Source organism: Protomyctophum bolini (assembly GCF_963924005.1).
Source record: "Protomyctophum bolini genome assembly, chromosome: 13".
Classification (NCBI taxonomy): Eukaryota; Metazoa; Chordata; class Actinopteri; order Myctophiformes; family Myctophidae; genus Protomyctophum; species Protomyctophum bolini.
The window spans coordinates 38,211,082-38,235,894 of NC_137874.1; the positions used below are offsets into that span (position 1 = coordinate 38,211,082).

Sequence of the window (24,813 nt, forward strand, 5' to 3'; positions counted from 1 at the left end):
ATGGCGACACATGGTTGTCTGGGTGAGAGGGAGGGCCTGACGTTCTGGCTGGCGCGGCCTGATGACTACGATGACGTCATGTCCATTTCTGATGACATCTACCTGGGCAACGACTACCTGCCGCACCGCTACCAGATCTGGTTGGACGAGCCGGGGAGGGTGGTGATGCTGGCACGCAGGGACGCCAAACTGGTATGCACGCACGCACGCACGCACACACGCACACACACTTGTCACTGTAAGTGTAAGAGGTTTAATGCTGAGAGTGGAAGGATTCAAATGAAGTGTTAAATAGCTCTATGTTGTGATAGTGTCACCATCTGGTGGTGGTGGTGGTGAGAAGCCAATGACTGGGAATTTAATACAGGTGAACAAATGAACCTTACAAATGATGCAACACAAACAATGATCCAAAAAGAAATAACTGGGGATGCACATATGGCTGATTACACATGGGATGCAGCTGGGGATGTGGGAGGACAAGAACATAGAACCAAAACAAATAGAACATTACAAAGAAATACACAAATAAGTGACTGACAGATTGCAACCATGCTAGTGTTGTTCAGTATAGCCTATATCTCCAGACTCCAGCTATTTAGTAGACATGTTCTGGTCGGGATGCCAATTTTAGGGAGACTCCTGTTACTGAACAAACCAGTAGCCATGTTTACCGTCACAATATAGAGCTATTTAACACTTAACACAAATTACTTTACCAAAACATAATCTGCTATAGTTACACAGTAGTATCTCCTTCCTGTTCTCGCCCCGTCTTTCCCTCGCCCTGCCTGCAGGTGGCACTGGAGTCCTTCTTGGTGGTGGATGAGGGCTCCACGGTGGTGGTGGAGGGGCTCAGAGTGTGTCCCACTCAGAGAGGAACGGGACTGGCTGGGGTCATACAGAGGTCAGCACTCACACACCCACACATGCACATGCACATGCACAGCGGGCAGCGGTGGCCGAACGGTTTGCAGAGCGGTCTTGATACCGGAAGGTCGCCAGTTCGAATCCCCGGACCGGCACGTTAAAATTACCACCGCTGAAGTGCCCTTGAGCAAGGCATTGAACCCCTACCATGAAATGTTCTATGAGCAGGGCCTGGCTGTAAACAAGCATCTCGAGCTTAGTCCACTTCCCTGCAGGGTAAACAAAGAACTTTGCTTTGCTTTGCTTACATGATTGCTAGACACTGACAGAGAATTCAACCAGCAAGCAACAACATTATACGCACGTGTCATTCTATACCAGCAAGCCAAGATTTGTTAAATGATAAAATCATAATCAATATAATAATTTTGAATGGCACTAAACATCTAACAGATGGGCACGCACAATTATTGAGAGCTACCGGCATATGTCGGCCTCAGGTCTTAATGGGTTAATATTAGTGGAACGTTTGGCCCTTACTTAAATGAAGTCAGGAGTCGACACTTGTATAACATCAGTGGGTTTTCCACATTTAGTATGACTTGCACTTTTCCCACCTATATGCATTAAGTCAGCATACTGTAGTTAAAAGGTAAACGGTGCATTTTACACCTGTTAAATATTAGTTGGACCTTGACACATATATACATACATTCACTTCTGACAGGTCCATCATTGTCATGCAGAGCAACAGACAGATAGATGATCGTTTGGCACTTTAGAGTTAAACCCAGATTCAGATTTTACAAGTATCATTTCAGACAATTTGGGGCGTGTGATTATAGACATTCTGTCCTGTACAGTTGTGTTATACAGTTCTGTAACTGCAGTGTAGGGAGACAAAATTAGTGCTGGCCAACTCCCTTATCCTGTGCCACTTTGATTTTGCGTGTACATCGTGGTTCGAGGGCTTGATTAAGTCTTTTAAAACAAAGCTACAGTCAGCTCAAAATAGACTGATCAGGTTTATACTAGGGATGGAACCCAGAACCCATATAGGAAGGAACCAGTTCAGAGAGCTGAACTGGCTCCCAGTAGAATCAAAGGTTACAATGGCTAGACTAAACATGGTCCATAAAATTTAATACGGAGAGGTCCCAGAAGTTTTAAGAACATGTTTCAGGCAGGTAAACGAGGTACACAACCATTTCACCAGAGCCAGTATTGCAGATGTGGTGCTCCCTGCTTTTAAAAGTAAAGTGGGCAAAGGCTCATTCATTTAAATAGGAGCCACACAGTGGAATAGCCTGGAATCCAGTGTTAAACTGACCTCCAATTTGAGGACATTTAAACAGAAGACAAAAAAATGGCTACTGGAAAAGGTTCCCCTATAAAGGGTCATCTTAGAGGGATGGATAGGGATGTACTTGTTGTGTTGTGTATGTAATGTATATGTACTGTTATGTATTTGTGATGTATTTTAAAGTATTGTTCCGTGTGAGAGGACCCCAGTGGAAATAAGTCTTTGGACTTTACTGTGTAATCCTTGAATCGCTGATTATAATGTTGTATTATGATTGCTTTTCTAAATAAATCAAATCAGATTAAAAAAAAAACAGTTAACTGCAGTGTGTTGTATAGCTTACAGTTGTGGTGTACAGTTGTATACTGTAAGTGTTGTGTTGTTCCCGTCAGGTTTGTGGACGCTTACGTCTGTCAACTCCATCCGAGTGTCAAGGTGAAACGACTGACCAGAAACGACCACCCCGGACTGAGCAAACTGGCCAAGTTCTCCGTGCTGGCACGGCGGGTTAGTGTGTGTGTGTGTGTGTGCGTGCGTGCGTGCGTGCGTGCGTGCGTGCGTGCGTGCGTGTGTGTGTGCTGTGATGTGTTCTGAGCCTGTAGATCATCCATTGTTGGTGTATGACACCATGGGCTGTATTTTGCGTGTCTTAAGTACCAGGTCTTATTCCCTAACATGAGTAAACTAAAGACCTGGAGGCGTGATCAATGCTCTTTGGCCACTCAGAATAGCCAAATGGCATTGATCACGCCTCCAGGTCTTTAGTTTACTCAAGTTAGGGAATAAGACCTGGTACTTAAGACACGCAAAATACAGCCCTATGTGTCTCAGGCTTTAGCTTTAGCGGTTATAAAATGGCCAAAAATAAAAAGGTAACTTAGGCTGTAATGTGGTACATGTGTGCGTGCGTGCATCTTATTGAGTTATCAGTGTAGGTACTGTAGCTATTCGCCATTGCCGGGTCCCATAGACATTACTATAGACGAATAACAGTTTAAGTCCACACTAATTATCCAGGAATAATGTATAAATGATGGATAAGGGGTCAGGGCAACGAGGCCTTTTCGTGGAGGGGTCAGAATAAAATTTGGACTTAAACTGTTATTCGTCTATAGTACGCCTGGGTGTTAAAACATACCGTCTAACCACAAGGCCACTGAGCTGGTAGGTAGCAGATCTAGTTCTTAGTGTGAAGTTGCCCCGAACGGCCAAGTCTCCAAGAACAGTCAGAAATTGTAGTTAAGGGCGTTTATTTTCCCCAAACTCCTCCACCAAAGTCCAGTACAGCTTCAACAGTGTGAAACCAGGAAAAGAACAATAATAATAATAATACTGAGAAATGAAATTACGAACACTACGAACAAACCCCCACTGGCTAGCTAGGAGCTCTCTTCAGGCTGTACCGTGATCACACAAGGCCCTGTAGCTCTCCCTCAGGGATGTTACCTGTGTCATTGCCCACTTCTAACTAACTAGCCTGTCCCTGCAGCCTCCTTTAAATAAGAGTGGATCCTACCACTGGGCACAGACTCAATTAGCACATTTCTTCTCAAATACTTCACTAATATAAATACTTCCATCAACAACACCTTGAATAAAAACAGTAACCTAAACATTCTCAATAATGTGTTACAATTAAACAAGTATAAATCTGAATGAAAACTCAATGACAATTACTCAAAGCATAAGGAGAAACACCCCTCCCCTGCATAGCACTTGGCCCCTTCCTAAATCAAGGGAAATGCCACCAGCAGTGCAGGAGAGACAATTAGCAAACAATCAGTGGATACAGTTTTCCCTACACAAGTTTAAAACATTAGTCCTTGCATGTTATAGAAAGCAGTTTCATGTGTCTTTGTATATACAGTAGGGCACGGGTTGCCCCGTGACACTTTAAGAATACAAAAATATGAATACAAATAACTAGTTTCAAGTGTGGCATTTGTGCCCTAAAGGGCCCTTCACACTTAGCATTTGTGTAACGATAACTATACGTATATTGTTCACCATTGTTTTATTTGTTAGTTTTTTTAATGCTTGGAACTCTGCCACCCACATTTTATTTTAAACTATCACAGCTGGAGCAACAGGCTCTGTTAGACAAGCAGCAGGCGATAGGCAAAAAAGTTTCAATCTATGGTTCAATTATTTGTCCCATCATATCTCTCTCTCTCTCTCTCTCTCTCTCTCTCTCTCTCTCTCTCTCTCTCTCTCTCTCTCAGGCCGTGTTGTCGTTCGTCGGTGAGGCCGAGAGTTTCGAAAGCTTCGTCTCCCACCTGAGAAGCAAACTGACTGCTTCAGGGCCGTCCGTCCCCACAGTGGTCCCCCTGGGAACGGAGCAGCTCAGGAAGGTTCTGCTGGACCCCGGGCTTCCCTCGCGGACCCGCCTCCCGGGCGGGGCCATCATCCAAGACTGGCAGCCGCTTCGGCCAATGGAAGGCAACCTGGCGATTCTCGGCCGAAAGGACCTCCACTGGTTGGCCGACAGACGGGAGGCGCCCGCCTTCCTCGGCGTGTCCACTCGGCCGTATCCGGTCCCGTTCGAGGGAGGGGCCCTGCGGTCGAGCCTCGACCTGTTCGGGACGGACCCCGAGCTGGCGAAGGTGGCGTTAGTGAGCATGTTGGAGCGGGCGAGGTGCCAGGGCTGGTTGACGGGGAAGGTGTTGGTGCACATGTACCTGGAAGAGGCTCTGGTGGAGGAACTACGGGGTTTCTGTGACGGACACGCAGGGGTCAGGGAGTGGACGAGCTCCTGGTTACAGCTCCTGGTGGAAGGACCAGTGGTGGAATGTAACTAAGTACATTTACTTAAAGGACCACTTCACCACATATCAACATATCTTCCTCACTAATGTTCATGAGAAAATATCACAATTTTGTTCTACTCAGTCTGTGTCTCATAGGAGGGCAGTGGGCAGTTCAGAAACCAGTGATATCATTGTTAGGCAGATTTTTTTAACAAGATTATTATTATAATTTTTTTATCTGGCTTCCATTATCACATTGCAACTTTTCAGTTTACAGGGATCGTGACATAAAAATAAAATAAATAAAATAAAATAACGTTTTTGTAATTCTTCTTATTTTTTTATTTTAGGTTTTCTTAGCTTAATTTAATTGAACCCAAAAAATCTGAACTTTTAATGGTCTGGCTCCTCTTTATCTGTCTGACCTTGTTGAGGTCTATACTCCTCCTGGGTCACTGCGGTCTGAGGGCCAGCTAAACCTCAGGGTCACAAAGAAGACCCGCTTAAAGTCCAGAGCTAGGCAACCGAGCCTTTTCTGTTGTAGCCCCCAAACTATGGAACGCACTCCCCTCCCACGTCAAATTGGCCCCTTCCATTGAGACTTTTAAATCTCGCCTAAAGACCCACCTTATACCTTGGCTTTTAACCCCGCTTGAGTTTTGTCTCACTGTGATGCTGTTGCTTTTCTGTTGTTTTTCTGTAATGTGTCTCAGTTGTTTTCACCGTTTGTACTTTGTTTTCTCGCTGTTGTTTTTCTGTGTGGTAGCTTTTTGTTTTTATTGTTCTCCTGTACAGCACTTTGTAAACTCTGAGTTTTGAAACGTGCTATATAAATAAAGTGGATTGGATTGGATTGAAGTAATAAACCCCAGGGAGCGTAGCTATGTCCCAGCCCTGTGTTCACACAGCCCTATGTTCCCATATCGCTCAACCTATGCAGTGTTAATTCTGATGGGGTGCATACGTTGGTTAGACATATACTAATTGTCCGACAGACATTAGTTCGACAACTAACCCGTGCTGCGGGTGTGGGAGACGGCCAGGCCCTTGCGCATCCATCGCTACATCTGGGACCCAGGGGATGGCGCCATAGAAGGAGATAACCTACCACACTGAAACGCCTACGAAGTGGGGTCTGGCATGTGAGTGTGATGCGAGTGCGGTGACCCTGAGCAGACGGCCGATCATATAATCACCACCTGCCACTTATACAGACCACCCTCGGAAGCTAGCCTCTTTGACCTATAGGAGTTTGAGTTGAAAATGTATGAAACTAATCAAAAAAGTTCCCAGATTTTCACAAAGGAGACAAACATTTTGAAGTCCATTATATTCAGTAACTCTCCCAAGTTGGCACATGCCATAATAGTTACCTGCAGGCAATAAAGCCTAAATCAGAGATTTCAGAAAATACTCCCAGATATTCCTGAAGGGGACAACAACTCTGAACCGAGCTTCTAAGTGAAAGTATGGTGGAGCTGGAGAATGATATGTAAGAAAAACATGAAATTAACAAAAGACATAATAAGACTGGGTCCAACAACAGAATTTCATGTGGCCAGCCTATTATTCTAGTCATCTAAGATGTATCTATAATGTATGGTTTCAACCCGATTTGACCACTGTAGTCCATAGCTAGCCAATGACATCATCCTTGCCCATATTTGGAGAATCTGAGCTTCTTGACTTCCATTATAAATCAAAGTAAACCTTTTCAAAAGGTACTAATGACGGCAGCCTATTTCAGAGTCACACTGTAAAAAATACGTTATTATAATAATAATAATATTGGTGACAATAACATAACTGGGCTCTCTCAAGTGTTAACTGGCAGTTTGCACAACACATTCAGTCTAGGATGTACAGGTCAGAGCTCTCAAGATCCTCAACATCCTCATCCTCAACAGGCTCATGTTGTGTTTTCTGTTGCTGTTGGCAGTCATGGCTGCCAGTTCCCACCTGATGTCATTCGGGAGTCCCGACTGCTCCAGACCGTACTGAATAACTGCTAGCTTACATAAGGTCTTCAGACTAGGCCTTAAGTCTAAGACGTACAGGTCATCCGCGGGCGTGTATCTTTTGTATTCTCCGACATCCACTGGAAATGACTTGTATCTGTATCCTCTGAAAAGGATGATACGGTCTCCCACCATGCAACAGCACATCCTAAAATTAGACATTGATAAACATGGGCCTTTCCCTTCGGGCTCAACCTTCTTCCAGGCGAAGGTATCTGGATTACATTTCCAGAGATCATTGAATTCCCGGCGCAGACATAGGTTCACACCGCCAAATATGTACAGCTCTCCATTATAGGCGAAGGCAGAATGGAACGCGCGTCCCTCTGGAAGAAGCTGTGCGGGCGTCGTGCTCAGCCAGCAGTTGGTCTCTGTGTCAAACACACTGATGTTGTTGTAGTGGTAGTAATGGTCCCCCAGGCCCCCGAAGACAAACATTCTCGTGTCGATCATTGTGGCCGAGTGACACGATGAAGCAGGTGACGGAGTGCCTCTGGCTTTGATTAAAGACCAGACCATTGTCGTGGTGTCCAACTTGTGGACGTCGTTGGTGCGTCCAGTCAGATGGCTGTATCCCCCGTAGATGTACATGACCCTCTCCAGGACGCATGCCGAGTGGTTGATCCTCGCCAACGGAATGTTCCCGGAGATTGTGGGCTTGAACCATCTGTGGGTGTCGACGTAGAACCCGTAGAGCATGTCGGAGCACTCTCGTTTCTTGGTGATGCCCCCCCAGATGTAGATGGTGTTCTCTATCAGCACGGCCGTGTGTCGGCAGCGAATGCAGGGCACCTCGAGGGGATGTTCTCCCGTATCGTCTGTCACCGGGGGCAACTTCAGCCAGGACAAGGACACTGTGTTGAAGATGTGGACAACAATCTCGCCGTAGTTGTAGGACTCCCTATCACAGTAGCCTCCGAAGTAGTAGACCTTGTGCCCCGTGGCCACGACAGCATGGCCTCCCTTTGGGCCTTTCAGATATAACGTCCAGCGGATCATCAGTGAGATTCCGTGAATACACTCGCTGCTCTGTAAAAGAATGCAGTCCTGCTGCAGTCCACTGCCAGTTATGCTGGTGCGGTGGCAGGAATGTCACACGGAGCGTGGCCAATCCCCAAAGTCCATGAGGTTGGGTTGGCCAATCGGGAATGCCAGTTACTTTCTAAGGGCCTTTTCAATCGAGTCATTAAATGGCATTGACAATGAATGGAGAATTTACGTGTGTCTGAGCAAATGATGAGGATGATGTACGATGATAAGAGCACCCTCACTTCACACGGGTGTTATCCAAACACAAATGCAGGTGTTATCCAAACACAGGTCGTTTCGAGGAAGCAATCTGATTGGTTGAAACAGCCTTCTAGCCGTGGGTTAAACCAGCACCATTCACCACCTAATCAAAACAAAGAATTCAGCTGCTCTGTTCTCCCAGAGCGCTAGCAAACTCGGTGGCTATAAGGCTAGCTAGTTTCTTGGGACATTTGTGGTCGTAGTGACTACATCTGTCATTAAAAAAATATATTCTTTCAGCGATTTTCTTAGTTTTAAGGCTAACTGTTGTATAATTGCAATATTACACGAGAGGGTGTGGTTTAACGTGATTATTGCCACATGCTTGCGGAACTCGACTTCGTCTCGTTCCTGACCGCATCCCTGTCGTGGCAATAATCACGTTAACCCACACCCTCTCGTGTAATATTGCTTAATGAACACGTTCATTGTCTTACTTTTTATCTTGCTTTGTTTCTTTGTTGGACTTTGGTCTGACTGAGCCCTGGACACCAACCAACCAAACCACCAACCAGTCAAATGTCTGGAATCTTGAAGATCTGGTTTCTCCACATGACTTGGATTTGTGAGATGTACACAGATCCACCAGACTTCTTTGGAATTTGACTGGAATGTCATCACAACAACATACAGAATCTATGCAAATGTGTTTGTCTGAAGTTCCGTGCTTTACAAGACACATCACCATTCACACTCAGACAGGTAAGGCGTCTTTCCTGATCTTATTATGGTTATGCATTGTGGACAGTAACAAAGTACATTTACTTCATATATTAGGTACATATTTATTTGTTTGTTAGTTAGTTTGTTTGTTGTTTTGCTTGTTCAGCTCGTAAAAAACTGGTCATTGGTCTCTTTCTGTCCCAGTTGGATTATGGTGATACCATTTATAGGTTTGCCAGCTCCTCAACCACTTGACCAAATTGGATCCCTTGTACCATGCTGCATTGAGATTCATAACAAATTCACCTTTCAGAACACATCACTGCACGTTGTATGCCACAGTCGGTTGGTCCTCATTGGCATCTCCAGTTCCCACTTGTAAAAGAGACGCAGTCAATGTGATTTTACTGGTTAAATAAAGGTTAAATATATATATTTTTTTGTTTGTTTAGGTTTTTGGTGTAGCTATGAATGAACCTATAGTTTACTGATGCCTGATAACACTTTCTCACTATTAATAATAATTATAACAAGAACAATAATAATAATTAACATTATTTATATAGCACCTTCCAAACTGTGTTACAAAGTGCTGTAGAAAAAACTAAAAACAAAACAAAACAATATATTAAAAGAAATGCAGGTGAATCAGAACAATGCAGATGAAGTAGAAAAAAACAGTGCAGGTGGATTAAAATAAGTAGGCATTAAATGTAAAAAAAAAAATGTCAATCTGAAGATCTCAGTCCACATATTGGCACAGTAGGTTAGATATTTAAGATGGATCAAGAGTACCAACCTGGCCATTTAGAGTAAAACATTGAAATCAATTCTAAACTCGATTGGGAGCCAGTGTAGGGATGCTTAAATGGGTGAGATATGATACAAAAAAATTGAAGCAAAAGGCAGGCTGCACTGAACCAATTGCAGACTATAGACTCTGCTCTGGTGAAAGCTGGGCTCATGTCAGATCCATGCTATGTCGTGAATCTGTGAGTGAGTCATTTGAGATTATTAATAACTGCACCCTTAGTGTTAAGTGAACAAGGAAACACTAATGAGGAAATAGACTTAAGTAGAAGAACCAGATTCTCCCCCCCACCCACACACCCCAATTTGTCAGGTTTGCAAGTACATGCTTGAAGACAGAACTGCAAAGTGTCTCTGTGTGTGTGTGTGTGTGTGTGTGTGTGTGTGTGTGTGTGTGCATGTGTGCGTGCGTGCGTACGTACGTACGTGCGTGCGTGCGTGTGTGTGTGTGTGTGTGTGCGTGTGCGTGTGTGAGCTATACACACCTTTTTCACATAGGCTGCTATGCTCAGATACCTTTTGTATTCCTCCTCCTCCTTCTTGACACTATAGTTTGCAATATACAGAGTTCAAACTACAATACCCACAATCCCTCAGCATTACACCCAATTTATACACAGCTGTGATGGGAATGATGCAAGTTGGGAACAATGAAAATCTGGAATACATATCCCACCCTACTATGCAATACCCGTTTAGTTGTCATGCAACTTTGATGCCATGTCGGCAATGTGGTGATGTTGTGAGTGAAGTGATGCAAAAAGTCACAATAAAAATGATATTTAACAAAACCACAAAACATTTAAAATATTTTAAATGTTGTGCTGTTTCATTTCCTCTTCAGCCATGGCGACAGCTGGCAGCCACCTGTCTGAAGATCAGTTCCTGTGTTCCATCTGTCTAAGTGTGTTCACCCAGCCTGTCTCTCTTCCATGTGGACACAACTTCTGCAAGGCCTGCATCACAGACTACTGGAACTCCACTGGAGTTGGACTCTGCCAGTGTCCAATGTGCAAGGAGAAGTTCAACAGAAGACCTGAGCTTCGTGTGAACTGTTTCATCGCTGACATGGCCGATCACTACAGGAAGTCAGTGCAGGTGACAGAAGAGCATGAAGAGAGAAAAGACGATGTCGATATTCCAGGGGGGATGTTGTGTGACTTCTGTATCGACCCCAAGATGAAAGCTGTCAAGACCTGCCTGGTCTGTTTGACTTCTTACTGCGAGACTCACCTTGAACCACACCGTAGAGTTCAGACCCTCAAGACCCACCAGCTGGTGGAACCCCTGGGGAGCATGGAGGACAGGATGTGCAAGAAACACTACAAGATATTGGAGGTCTTCTGCAGGGAGGAGCAGAGGTGCATCTGCATGCTGTGCTCACAAACAGACCACAGGAGCCACAGAGTGGTCGCTTTGAAGGACGAGAGTGGAAAGAGAAAGGAGGTGATGAGGAAGACCACAGCGGAGTGTGAACAAAAGGTCCAGGAGAGGGAGCAGAAGCTCCAGGAGATCAGACGTTCAGCAGAAGTCAACAAGGAAGAGGCAGAGAAGGAGACAGCCGATGGCGTGGAGGTCCTCACTGCTCTGGTGGCCTCCATTCAGGAGAGGATGGCTGAGCTACTGGAGGCCATCGAAAGGAAGCAGAAAGCAGTACAACAGAAGGCTGAGCAGTCGATCACAGAGCTTCAACAGGAGATCTCTGAACTGCAGATGACTAGCATGGAGTGCGAGAAGCTTTCACGCAGTGAAGACCACCTTGAAGTCCTCATTTACAGCCTTCCATCACCATCCACCACTCCACCTTGTTCTGACTGGTCTGAAGTCCTTATGGACAATAAGATCTCTGCTGGGACTGTGAGAGCAGCTGTGACTAAGATGGAGAAGACACTAAATGAAGGGATGGAGGCACTGATTAAACAATTGGAAGAACGTCATCGTCAATTTACCCCATATCAATATCCTCCTCGGACTCCTCCTCGCCACAGGAAACCCCCACCCATACAACCCCCATCAACAAAACCTCAACCTAGAGCTGATAGGCCGCACCACTTCTCATGTTATGCACCAGTCTAGGGGGCTGACTCACAACATGAAAAATATGACGCTCCCGCCTTCCCCAACTCCCAAGCAGCCACTCAAACAAAGGGTTAAGGGTGTAAAGGCAAATATATATTTATTAACAAAATAAGTATAACAAGTTAAGGTGAGTTTCATAAAGTAAAATCAAAAGTAAAGGGTTTCAAGGCAATGGAATGTTGAAATAAATCAAAAATAACTAAACCAAAATATTATCTTACCTAACGAAAACAAAATACAAGAGCTTACCTCCCTAACATAAACAGAACTTAAAGGAAACGGAACTCAAATTAAATTAACTCAAATCAGGCAGCAAAGCAAATAGTCATTGTGGCAGTTCACCCTGCCATTAACAGCACATAACACTCCACTACAATACACGTTGACACAATAGCCAGGTATAGCTTGTTCATTCGTTTGGTGGGTGCACACACTGAACCTGTATTAACATTGTTCCAGTGCTGTTTTCCCATCAATGTATTGTTATTTTTCTTTATTATTTACCAGTGTATGTATCAAGGGTATGACTTTTGTTTCTTGTTTCGCCACAGTGTATCCCCTGAATTCTGGGCAGTGGCAAAGGACCAGATGATTGGCTTAGGCTGCCTTATATGGGGCCTGACTCAAAGTGGGAGATCGTGATTGGTCCCTAATGAGGACCATATCTGTGGGTTTTGTGTATAAAGAGTAAGAGTTATTATGTGAACACTCTTTTGAGTCAAATGGTTAATGGAATGCAAGGTGTTTCTACCATTATGGGATAATTATATATTGTCTTTGGACATAATGGGCTGAACAGGATTGTTTACAGTTTTGGTCTAGTGGGAGGGGCCTGGCCTTTATAAGCAGGAAACCTGTCACTGCCCAGGGCTGAGCCTGGAGCTGAGAGGACCTGTTGCCAACCTGACCAGTTTATTTTTGTACACTACAGCATATTTGTTTGACAGGAAACCACCTCCTTTTTTTTTGCTCTGGACACAATAAGGTGAATAAAACAATTGATTGCATCAAATGATGCTGCCTTGACATTTTCAATATTTTGAGTGTTTCAGCTAAGTGGAAAATGTTTGAGTACTTTGGACTGTTTTGAGTATTTTTGATACTTTAGTAACCTTTTGAGTACCTTGGGAATGACGGTTAAAAATTACCTGAAAAAATGGAGCGGCTTGCCACTTTCCCTGGCAGGCAGGGTTCAAACTGAAAAAATGAACATTCTGCCCCGATATTTGTATCTGTTTCAATGCCTGCCCCTTTTTCTCCCAAAATACTTAAAAAAAAAAGACTGACTCAATGATTTCTACGTTTATTTGGGGGGGGAAAGTTTTCGGAAAACACTTTTACAAAGGCACCGATCACAAGGAGGGTTAATTGGGTCTACCCAATCTACAATGGTACTACTGGGCTGCAAACCTTCATAAAATATCTCTCTGGTTTAAAAACCAAGATAGTAGCTGGTATCACCTGGAAGCTAACTATTGTAGCGGGGCTCCTCATTGGCCCTGGTTTGCAGTAAGATAAAGATATGGTCACAAATTAGGAGACACTTCAAATGGTATTGCTTTTCACTGACTGCACCTATCTGTAACAATCACCTTTTTCTACCAGCTACACTCGACTCCAGGTTTGCCGACTGGAATAGGAGCTAGAGGCCTCTGCCATTTTAAGGACCTGTTTATTAATGGTAATTTCGCAAGCTTTCAAGAACTCTGTGACATAACCTACCCCAATCAGACCAATTTAGATACCTTCAAATCCGGCACTTTACCCAGACTCTCACTCCCACATTTCCCATGATCCCACCCCCATCTCTAATTGATCACATTCTCAAAGTAATTAACACTCCAAAACGGCCACATCTCATCTTTTTATAATCTTATCTCCCATTGAGAACGACCCTGGGCTGTGTATAAAATCAAATCTGACTGGGAATCAGAACTTGGAATTACCCTTTTAGAGCAATATTGGGAGAAGGCACTCAATGCCATTAACTCCTCGTCTTCTTGTGCAGCTAGACTCTCCCTAATCCAGTTCAAATGACTACACTGTGCAGTTAGAGGTAAAAACACTTTTCGGCCAGTTATAGCGCCACCATGAGGCTGAGTTGAAAATGTTCACGTGGCATTTCTTGGCCTAGTGGGAATGTGCGTGCACAATTTCACGGAAATCACACGATGATTTCATGATTTGTTCCTGCAGACCCGTTTCGTTGAATGGCTCTAGAGAGACTGTGTACCAATTTGCGTGATGTTTGGACAAAATCTGTAGGTGTACTGTCCAAAAACTTGTTTTGCACAAAGCAGCCTCCTGGTGGCGCTATAACAGGCCGTTCTGGAAATTCTGGGGCAGAGGTTCATCGTTGTTCATCGTGATGTCACTGCTATATCCAACACGGAAGTAGCACAGTAGCAGAAACAGAATGCCATTATGAAGGAATCGATGCAGGAATCCGCCCCTTAATAGCCCTACAAAACATGCCATAAATAAACACAATTTGCCTTCAGCGCTAAATAAGCATAAGTTCTGAAAATCTGCCTTATCTACGAACTTGTCATACACCACACCAGTGTGGCTCAGTGTGGTTGTGTTCCATTTGATATCCTTCTCCTATCACAGCAACTCACAAATCTTGCTGCTGTGTTTGCACATTGTTGTACTTCGCCCAGCAGATATGGGAGTTTTTTGTCATTGGTCATGGAACCACTGCATTATAATGCAGGATAGGTGGAATCGTAGGAATTCACTTTCAACTGTAGCAACAGAGATCTTTGATATCGTATCAGTCATTTTGCAGCTCTCTGACGCAGGAAATTAACCTTTGTCCAGATTTATAGTCATTGATTAAAGTCTTCGTGACTCACTTGTCAGTGCATGTTGACGCGGGAGGACAATTAAGCCTATAGAGACCTGCATCCGCTTGTTGGAAGTTAACAAGGTAAGAACTCAACATGAGATAAAACGTATAGGCTACTAGTCTTATTATTACTGTAATACAGTTGGATATTATTACAAATCCAACTGAATAAAGTTACATAAAGGAGGACCATGTATGACTATAGTAGATCATTAAGGGCAGCATTATGAACAAATAGAAAGCAGGTGAAGTACATGCTCTGGTTTTAACTCGGTTCACTGCATCTCTCTGTCCATGCAGTGGAGTAAGTTAACGATGCAACTAATAAAAACAGACTACGGTAAATATTTTTCATTGTCCATTTCTCACGTAATGTAGCACGAGGAATAAGAAGTGACACGTTTGACCTTGTTCTGGGGGGAAATGGGTAGGCCGGTTGGTGTAAAGTAATTAGCTCACTTGCACTGCCATTTTGTTTTCATGGTCAAATCATGGAAGGCCATGCCCCATTTTGGGTAAACAAAGTAACATTTTTCTGTTGTGTGATATGACCGTCAACAATTCTGCAAAGTTTGGTGAAAAGATGTTGATGTTTTATATTATTTTATGCACCCATGTTAAGACTACTTGGTCGGACTGATTGGAAATAATAATAATTTTATTATATTGGACTCTGTCTTCTGGCTGCATGGTGTTTTTGAGCATGCTCAACAAGTCCCTAACAATATTATACATTAAATGTAGTAGGTTAAGAGATGTTTTGTTTTGTGAAAATAAGTGTTAAAGCAGTAGTTCACCCCCCAAAAAAATACTTTCTATCAATTTCACATTTAACCTTTTAACAAAAAACCTTTTTGTTTTAACCAAACAATATTAACGTATCTTTAAGCTCAGAATGTTGCAATTCCAGTGCCAGTGTAGGGATGCTAAAATGGGTGATATAGGATACAAAAAAAATTAAGCAAAAGGCAGGCTGCACTGAACGAATTGCAGACTATAGACTCTGCTCTGGTGAAAGCTGGGCTCATGTCAGATCCATGCTATGTCGTGAATCTGTGAGTGAGTCATTTGAGATTATTAATAACTGCACCCTTAGTTTTAAGTGAACAAGGAAACACTAATGAGGAAATAGACTTAAGTAGAAGAACCAGATTCCCCCCCACACACACACACCCTCCCCAATTTGTCAGGTTTGCAAGTATTACACCCAATTTATACACAGCTGTGATGGGAATGATGCAAGTTGGGAACAATGAAAATCTGGAATACATATCCCACCCTACTATGCAATACCCGTTTAGTTGTCATGCAACTTTGATGCCATGTCGGCAATGTGGTGATGTTGTGAGTGAAGTGATGCAAAAAGTCACAATAAAAATGATATTTAACAAAACCACAAAACATTTAAAATATTTTAAATTACATCATGTTGTGCTGTTTCATTTCCTCTTCAGCCATGGCGACAGCTGGCAGCCACCTGTCTGAAGATCAGTTCCTGTGTTCCATCTGTCTAAGTGTGTTCACCCAGCCCGTCTCTCTTCCATGTGGACACAACTTCTGCAAGGCCTGCATCACAGACTGCTGGAACTCCACTGCCAGTGGACTCTGCCAGTGTCCAATGTGCAAGGAGAAGTTCAACAGAAGACCTGAGCTTCGTGTCAACTGTTTCATCGCTGATATGGCCGATCACTACAGGAAGTCAGTGCAGGTGACAGAAGAGCAAGAGAGAGAAGACAATATTCCAGGGGAGATGTTGTGTGACTTCTGTATCGACCCCAAGATGAAAGCTGTCAAGACCTGCCTGGTCTGTTTGACTTCTTACTGCAAGACTCACCTTGAACCACACCGTAGAGTTCAGACCCTCAAGACCCACCAGCTGGTGGAACCCCTGGGGAGCTTGGAGGACAGGATGTGCAAGAAACACAACAAGATATTGGAGCTCTTCTGCAGGGAGGAGCAGAGGTGCATCTGCATGCTGTGCTCACAAACGGACCACAGGAGCCACAGAGTGGTCGCTTTGGAGGACGAGAGTGGAAAGAGAAAGGAGGTGATGAGGAAGACCACAGCGGAGTGTGAACAAAAGGTCCAGGAGAGGGAGCAGAAGCTCCAGGAGATCAGACGTTCAGCAGAAGTCAACAAGGAAGAGGCAGAGAAGGAGACAGCCGATGGCGTGGAGGTCCTCACTGCTCTGGTGGCCTCCATTCAGGAGAGGATGGCTGAGCTACTGGAGGCCATCGAAAGGAAGCAGAAAGCAGTACAGCAGAAGGCTGAGCAGTCGATCACAGAGCTTCAACAGGAGATCTCTGAACTGCAGATGACTAGCATGGAGTGCGAGAAGCTTTCACGCAGTGAAGACCACCTTGAAGTCCTCATTTACAGCCTTCCATCACCATCCACCACTCCACCTTGTTCTGACTGGTCTGAAGTCCTTATGAACAATAAGATCTCTGCTGGGACTGTGAGAGCAGCTGTGACTAAGATGGAGAAGACGCTAAATGAAGGGATGGAGGCACTGATTAAACAATTGGAAGAACGTCATCGTCAAGTAACCCTACCTTCCCCCATGTCTCCAAAGCCTTCTGCCCCAAACCCCCGCTCCCAAAAAGCCCCTTCCTCAAGCGAAGCTTTGCCATTCGCTGTGTTAGAACCATATCGTCAACGGCCGCAGTCCTTCCTTCCTAGGCAGAAAACAATTGTAACATGTCATAGCTGTGGGTGCGATTTTGCAACATATATTACGAAGAAGAACCAGATACAGACCAGATACAGACCTCCACGCACAATGTTTCACTTGTGCCCTGACTGTGATGATTATGAATTATGATTATAATTAGATAAATGTAAATGTGCGTGGGTCCTCTGTTACCCATCCAGCTTTTTTGTCAAATAGCCTTAATTGGTTAATGCCTTTTTTTAAATGCATTTTTAGCCAATTAATATCTACAAAGTAATTAAAATCCTCAAAGTAGTGAAAAGTATATTATTTGCTTCTGAAGCTGAGATGTAGTGGAGTAGAAGTAAATTGTATAATACAGGGTTGTCCCGATCGGATCGGGTGATCGGAAATCGGCTCCGATCTCATGATTTTCAAAAGATCAGAATCGAGGGGAAAATATCAGATTTTTTATAAATCTCAAAGAAAGATGTATAAGCAATGAGATTTTATTGAAAAACGGTTGTGTTTATGCTAGTGGTTTTTCTTCTGGTCCCAGTCAGAGGTCATCAAACAAAGACTAGTCACACTCAGAGACGTAAAACCCCTGCTATGCATAATGGCATAGTTGACTGTCTGTAGTACTCTCTCTGAATGAGAGAGATACTCTTTAAGAGATTTAACTTGACTTCAGTTCTATAAGCTGCATTCACTCTAATTAACCAATACATCATTATTTTGCTATGATCCCATGCTTTCATAGAAAGAAAAAAAACACAACAGTCATTCTAATAAAAGTAGGCTATGTACATTTTGCCAATTAACAATTTAAAGGCCTTTGCCTTTCAACAATTGAAAGGCAACACAACAGACTACACTAGAGTGACATACATTAGGATATAAATATAATGAAAAAGTGAGGTTGCCTTTCAAAAATGTAATTAATTCAATCAAACCTTCCAAAACAATGGTAAACAAACAAACAAGTCAATCACATGCAATTCTCGGCAGGAAACATGTACGTGAATAAACCGGCTTAAAAATAAAAGCAATGTGGTTTTAGTCCACGCATAAGGTAAAATTAGAAAGTGTGTTTAATTTTCAAATTTCCAAGAATACTTTCACGGGCTAGTCAGAGTCAGCCAAAGGGCCGTATGTGGCCCCGGGGCTGTGTAATGCCCAGGTCTGCTATAGATAGATAGATAGATAGATTTTTGATTTGTACTGCTTTCTGTCATTATAACATTTGCCTGATGAAGACCTAAATGGTCGAAACATTGTGGCTTCTTGCCGTATAATAAAGTAAGCCTGTTGAGCTCTAAAAACTCTTGCAGATGTTTCTTTCTCTTTGATATTGGCATTGATGCCTTGACGTCCAGGACCTAAAAACAGACATCCAGCACATGGCCTAAATACAGGCAAAAAGATGTACACACACAATTCTCTCTCTGAACCAGGGGGCAGTCAGACAGTTAATAGATTTAAAGACAAATAAAATAATTTTAAAATCCACTCTGAAGCGGACAGGGAGCCAATGAAGATAGGCCAAGACAGGTGTGATATGCTCACGTCTGCGAGTACCTGTGAGTAGACGAGCGGCTGAGTTCTGGACTAGCTGGAGTCGAGCAAGAGAGGCTTGGTTTAAACCAGCGTACAAGGCATTACAGTAGTCCAGTACTTAACTGTACTGTACCTGCAGATACCACGCTACTCATGGCATAATGTTGAGCCAATATAACTCTCATCTCCACTGCACATTCTGCTGATCCAGCTCTCTGCTTATATTGCCAAGTGGCTTGATGCTTCTAGCTAATGTTAAACATTACATATCTCTGTGTGTGTGTGTGTGTGTGTGTGTGTGTGTGTGTGTGTGTGTGTGTGTGTGTGTGTGCATGTGCTTGTGACACGTGCGTGTGTGTGTGTGTGTGTGTGTGTGTGTGTGTGTGTGTGTGTGTGTGTGTGTGTGTGTGTGTGCGTGCGTGCGTGTGTTCACACTGTGTTGATTTGTTTTGATTCATAGTGACAATTTGTGTTGAGTTGTGAATTGAATGACTGTTCGTGTTCACATCACAGCTGTATTACATTGACTTAATGAGGCTAACCATCATCCTGGGAAGACCCAATGTGTCTCTCTCTCTCTCTCTCTCTGTTCACTCACTGTCGCAGGGGGCCCTGGAAAAACATTTTCAGTTGGGGGTCCGCGGCCAAATACAGATAATTCTGGGGGTCCTTGACATAAAAAAGGTTGAGCACCACTGACAGAAGCATACATCTCAGGTCTAAATGGGTTAACCCTGAACACTAAACATCGTTTTTGTTACACCATCACTAATCACGGGTATATTTTACCCAATGTAAAATACTTCTTATCAAAACTAATGGAGCTGGGATGGGAACTTAATTCTCCTTTGGTCCACCCATTCCTGGGACACGTGAGTCCAGTGGGTGCATACGATGTCTCTCTATCACACTATCCCTAAACCCAAAGACCTGCTCTCTCTCTCTCTCTCGCTCACCCGCTCGCTCACTCCCCCCTATTTTGCTTTAACACTGAAAAACAAAATGATGAACTGAGAGAAAAATGAACATGTCTTATAAAATTAAACAAATTGCCTGTAAATGAGCTTATAATGGCAATATATATACAAGTTAAGGGAAAAAATTAATCTTGATGAAAAACAAAAACAGGTATGTTTAAAGAACATTGGTAGTAAAAGCATATCCATAAAAAAGAGGGATGTCATTAAGGGAGGTGGTCAAATGGAGTTGTTTTGGAGTTGTTTTGTAAAAACTGTAAAAACTGTTAAATGCCCGGATGCAAACTGTAACCCAGATGAAACCATAGAGAACCTGCTAGTGGACTGTCAGAGGTCTAGAGATGTATGGGAGAAAATGCCACAGATCGTTTTTTAACATTCGCATTATAAATGTATTTAATGTACTACTTTATATGTAATTTATCGCATAATTTATATATACATAATTTTAAATGCGCATTTATATCGCACTTATAATGCAGTATTGTATGGAGTCTTTGAGGAAAACCATCAATCAATCAATCAAAACTTTATTTATATAGCACATATAAAACAACCGAAGTTGACCAAAGTGCTTTACAACAAAAACAACAATAAACAAATTCAAATAATATGCATTGGCTAAAAAGTTTAAAATCAGTTCACATTAAAAGCAAGGGAAAAAAGGTGCGTTTTGAGAAGGGATTTGAATATATTGATAGATTGAGCAGCTCTAATATGGGGGGGGAGGTTGTTCCAGAGCTTAGGGGCTGCCACCGCAAAAGCGCGGTCACCTCTTGTTCTGAGGGTGCGTGACGTTGGCACGGTCAGCAATGACTGGTCCGCAGACCTCAGAGCTCTGGTGGGGTGGTATTGGTGGATGAGTTCGGCCATATATGGGGGGGCCAGGCCGTTGAGGGATTTGAAGGTGAATAAAATAATCTTGAAATCGATTCTCTGTTTTATGGGGAGCCAATGAAGTGAAATTAAGACTGGTGTGATGTGGTCATATTTTTTTGGTACCGGTGAGGAGGCGGGCAGCAGCATTTTGTACCAGTGTCTGCTGGTACAACATGTCTGCTATGGAACAAGACTTCTATTGGGCTGTGGTTTGCACTGTGGTCAATAAGATCTGGAACACCAGGAGTGATCAGAAGGGCCATCTCTGGAGAGGTGGTCTTCATACAAATAGTAACTGACAGAAAAACTGATACCAACACTCTGTGTGTGTATTGCAATTCCTTACTACTGTACTGCCAAACTCAATGTAATATGAGTGCCATGAATAATTTAAATAAAGCATATTTAAAAAGGAAAGCAGGACATGGGTATAAAATGTATTTCGAAACGTAATTGTTGTATTAAATATTGTAGGATGGCATTTTGTATTGCCGCTATTTTTTGTATGTTATTTTTTATTACTCAGGTACCCACACTTTCTCTCCATAATAAGGACACACGCTCTTACACCAAATGGTAGGGCTGTAACGATTACAAATATAAGTTTATGATTAATTGTCACACATAATTGGGTGCTTGGACATGACTATGAACCCACGCGTCACGCATCACTAACATGTCCTACACATACAAGACAAAGGAAGTGTCCCTCTCTCACACAGCAGTCATCAGTGCTGCTGTACGGTACCTTCTGTATGGGGCAGAGACATGGACACACAGGACAAGGGCCCTGGATGGAGTCAGTCTGCACAACAATGTACTAACTAGGTGTCACATGGACGGACCACCTCTGTCTACTCTACAGGGACCTACAGTATACCAGGGGTCGGGTCGGGTCGGGTCACAGACAGACAGACAGACAGAGACAGAGAGAGAAGGATGAGGCTACGTGCAGAGAGAGAGAGAGAGAGAAGGATGAGGCTACATGCTTGGCAGGATTCAAGAAAAGGCCTACATTGACAGAGGTGTTGACACAAGCCAGCGTCATATGAACCAACCAGAGAGAGAGCGAGAGCAAGAAAAGAAATAAATAAATAATTATGGCCACGGCGGGCTATGAGGAATTGACCAGTACATAGAGATAAGTTTTGCCGTCAAGCCAGTCATTAAACAATAGCCGTCACAACACACAATCTTCAACACACCCACAACACAGCAGCCGCACACTTAGTAACAATAACTAACTATCTACTAACTGTAGTGTAGATGAACATCAGTCTTCATTTTTAAATGATGGCTGTCGTCATGTGAAAGCCCAAAACCTCTAGCTTGAACTTAAAAGGCTAATTGAAGTGGCCAAGATCCACATGATAATACTATTCTCTGTTACAACAACTCAGTTTGTTCAGTGGCAAACACAACACAACACAGACTGCAGCATCCACCCAATCCCAGAGCAGACACAACACAGACTGCAGCATCCACCCAATCCCAGAGCAGACACAACACAGACTGCAGCATCGACCCAATCCCAGAGCAGACAACACAGACTGCAGCATCCACCCAATCCCAGAGCAGACACAACACAGACTGCAGCGTCCACCCAATCCCAGAGCAGACATAACACAGACTGCAGCATCCAATCCCAGAGCAGAAACACAACACAACACAGACTGCAGCATCCAATCCAAGAGCAGAAACACAACACAACACAGACTGCAGCATCCACCCAATCCCAGAGCAGACACAACACAGACTGCAGCGTCCAATCCCAGAGCAAAAACACAACACAACACAGACTGCAGCATCCAATCCCAGAGACACAAACAGTCACTGACTGAACATGTTTCATTAATTGCCACCCAATCATTGCGTCCTAAAATGACAGCAACAGCTTGAAGTGTACACACAGCTTAATTTGCTTACAACACAAGCAGCAGCAGCAAAGATGGGGAAAAGGGTTCGTACCTTGAGCTGTCTTCTACTTCAGTTGTAGAAGAATGGATGGCGGCCAGCAGGGTCAAAGTTTGGAACCCACCAATGGATAGAGAGAGATAGAGCAGTCCTCTTTTAGTTGGTCCTCAGATGAGCCCTCCAGCGGGGTCTCCAGTCCTCTCCATCCTCCATACATCCCGACTGTGGCGACTGTGGCTCAGGAGGTAGAGCAGGTCCTTGGGCAAGATCGCTCCCGATGTGCAGGTTGGTACCTTGCATGGCTTCCGCCGCAATCAGTGTATGAATGTGTGTGTGTGTGTGTGTGTGTGTGTGTGTGTGTGTGTGTGTGTGTGTGTTTAATCCCAGTGTCAATGGCACCGACCAGCCTCATTCTCCTCCTCCTGGAGGCCATCTTCTCTCACCCACCCTCGGTATCACTCCATACAGATGCATGTTGGTAACGTGTTCATCCTGGTTGATGTTTAGCACTGCACGTAGCATTCTGGTGTAGCACAGTGGGGCCAGGGACGGTAGAGCAGGCTTCAGGGTCCAGCATTCACAGCTATATAGGAGAGCGGACATCATGAATGGTAAATGGTGCATTTATATAGCGCCTTTATCCAAGGCGCCTTACATAGATTGTGCATTACATTCACCCATTCACACATGCATTCATACACAGATGGCGGCGGAAACCATGCAAGGCACCAACCTGCACATCAGGAGCAATTAGGGGTTCATAAATCATAAATAATAATAACTTGAATTTATATAGCACCTTAAAAAAACAAGGACACTTTACATGAATATAGTAGAGTATTTTTTTTTACATTGTATGGTTTTATTACTGTAAATTGTTTGACATTGACTTATAATAATAATTATAGTTGAAATACTTGTTCAGTTATTGTTATTTTAGTATTTTAAAAAAAACATTTGCACATAGCTTGTAGAAATGCCTATTCTCATACTTTAGTGTGACAGTCTTGTATGAAGAAGTATAGGGCATTAAGCCATTTTGGGGCGGAAACCCCTTTTGGTGTTTTAAACATTATGCTATACTTTAGCTATTGAAAAATAGCAGATCTACAAGCTCATAGCGCGCTATGAACTTGTAGGTCTGCTATTTTTGAAAAAATTGTGAAAATTTGCCTCAAATCTTTGAATATATATTCTTTCAGAGTTTCAGTTCAAATCTTTGCTTCTGGGGGGGTCCCTGGAACAACATATTTTTAATGGGGATCAGGCATATTACATGTCATTTTTTGGGGTCCTTGACATGAAATATTGAGAACCACTGATATATAAACATGAGGTTTTTCAGAAGAAAATAATATTTTTTAAATTTCAGGCCTAAATGATATTTCTGCCTAACAGCAAACAAACACAATATTATTCACTTCACAGGCACAGCACACAAACAATGCTTTATATCCTGACTAGTTCTTTCATTTTACTTTTTGTAAATATAATTAGTGACCAAGTACCAAGTATCAGTACACAGCATGTTGTATATCACAACAATGACATTACACACAAACAAACAATTCACCTCTATTAACCATTAATGCTAAAGCAGCTAATTAACTGTAGGTAGTAGCTAGGTAAGCTAACGCACCTGGTCTCTTGGGGAATGGTCTGGACTCCCTTTTTTTTCCAAGGACGATAATTAAACTTCTCCTCCTGCTGTCACCGTCATGTCTCTGGGCAGTTTCCACTCGCTGACAACACTGACAATAACTCTCCTCATCTTCCATGAGGTGGAAGTTGGTACGTTTTAACTTGTTTATTTCACTGTTTTACTAACAAACACGAAAGAGTTTGAGTCAGACAAACACTCGTCACTGAGCGTGTGTGTGTGTGTAGGGGGGGGGGGGGGTGGAGGGAAAACCAAAGCCCTTTAAAGAGCCCGCGCGTGAAGCCTGTTTAGGGAGTGTCTGCCAATAACCTGCATCACAGAATAGAGTGAGCGTCTGCCTTATTTCGTTTTTAACTCAAATCTATGCTTCTGGGCCGGGGGTCCCTGGAACAACATATTTTCAGATGGGTCGGTGGCCAATTAGTAATTACATATAATTTTTGGGGTTCCTTGACATGAAAATGTTTGAGAACCACTGACACATAGAAACATAGGGTTTTTCAGAAAACTGTCATGATTTAGAAGACATTTTGTAGAAT

The 24,813-nt window shown here is 43.3% G+C and overlaps 4 protein-coding genes across 4 annotated transcripts; 3 read left to right on the forward strand and 1 right to left on the reverse strand.

Moving 5' to 3' along the window:
* LOC308327656 (putative N-acetyltransferase 16) lies at positions 1 to 4,971 on the forward strand (the record flags this gene model as incomplete). Its single annotated transcript, XM_080781177.1, has 4 exons — positions 1 to 192; positions 798 to 907; positions 2,566 to 2,680; positions 4,396 to 4,971. The coding sequence occupies 4 exons, from the start codon at positions 1 to 3 to the stop codon at positions 4,969 to 4,971; spliced, it is 993 nt and encodes a 330-aa protein (XP_080637303.1).
* Positions 4,972 to 6,773: 1,802 nt separating this feature from the next.
* Positions 6,774 to 7,937, reverse strand: LOC308327658 (kelch domain-containing protein 3-like; the record flags this gene model as incomplete). The annotated part of the gene is made up of 1 exon (XM_080781179.1): positions 6,774 to 7,937. The coding sequence occupies one exon, from the start codon at positions 7,935 to 7,937 to the stop codon at positions 6,774 to 6,776; it is 1,164 nt and encodes a 387-aa protein (XP_080637305.1).
* Positions 7,938 to 8,830: 893 nt separating this feature from the next.
* Positions 8,831 to 12,699, forward strand: LOC308326713 (uncharacterized protein). The gene is made up of 2 exons (XM_080779709.1): positions 8,831 to 8,930; positions 10,546 to 12,699. Exons 1-2 carry the CDS (start codon positions 8,840 to 8,842, stop codon positions 11,775 to 11,777), a joined length of 1,323 nt encoding a protein of 440 aa, XP_080635835.1. The 5' UTR covers positions 8,831 to 8,839; the 3' UTR covers positions 11,778 to 12,699.
* Positions 12,700 to 16,087: 3,388 nt separating this feature from the next.
* LOC308327659 (E3 ubiquitin-protein ligase TRIM8-like) lies at positions 16,088 to 17,868 on the forward strand (the record flags this gene model as incomplete). The annotated part of the gene is made up of 2 exons (XM_080781180.1): positions 16,088 to 17,271; positions 17,844 to 17,868. 2 exons carry the CDS (start codon positions 16,088 to 16,090, stop codon positions 17,866 to 17,868), a joined length of 1,209 nt encoding a protein of 402 aa, XP_080637306.1.
* Positions 17,869 to 24,813: the final 6,945 nt, after the last annotated feature.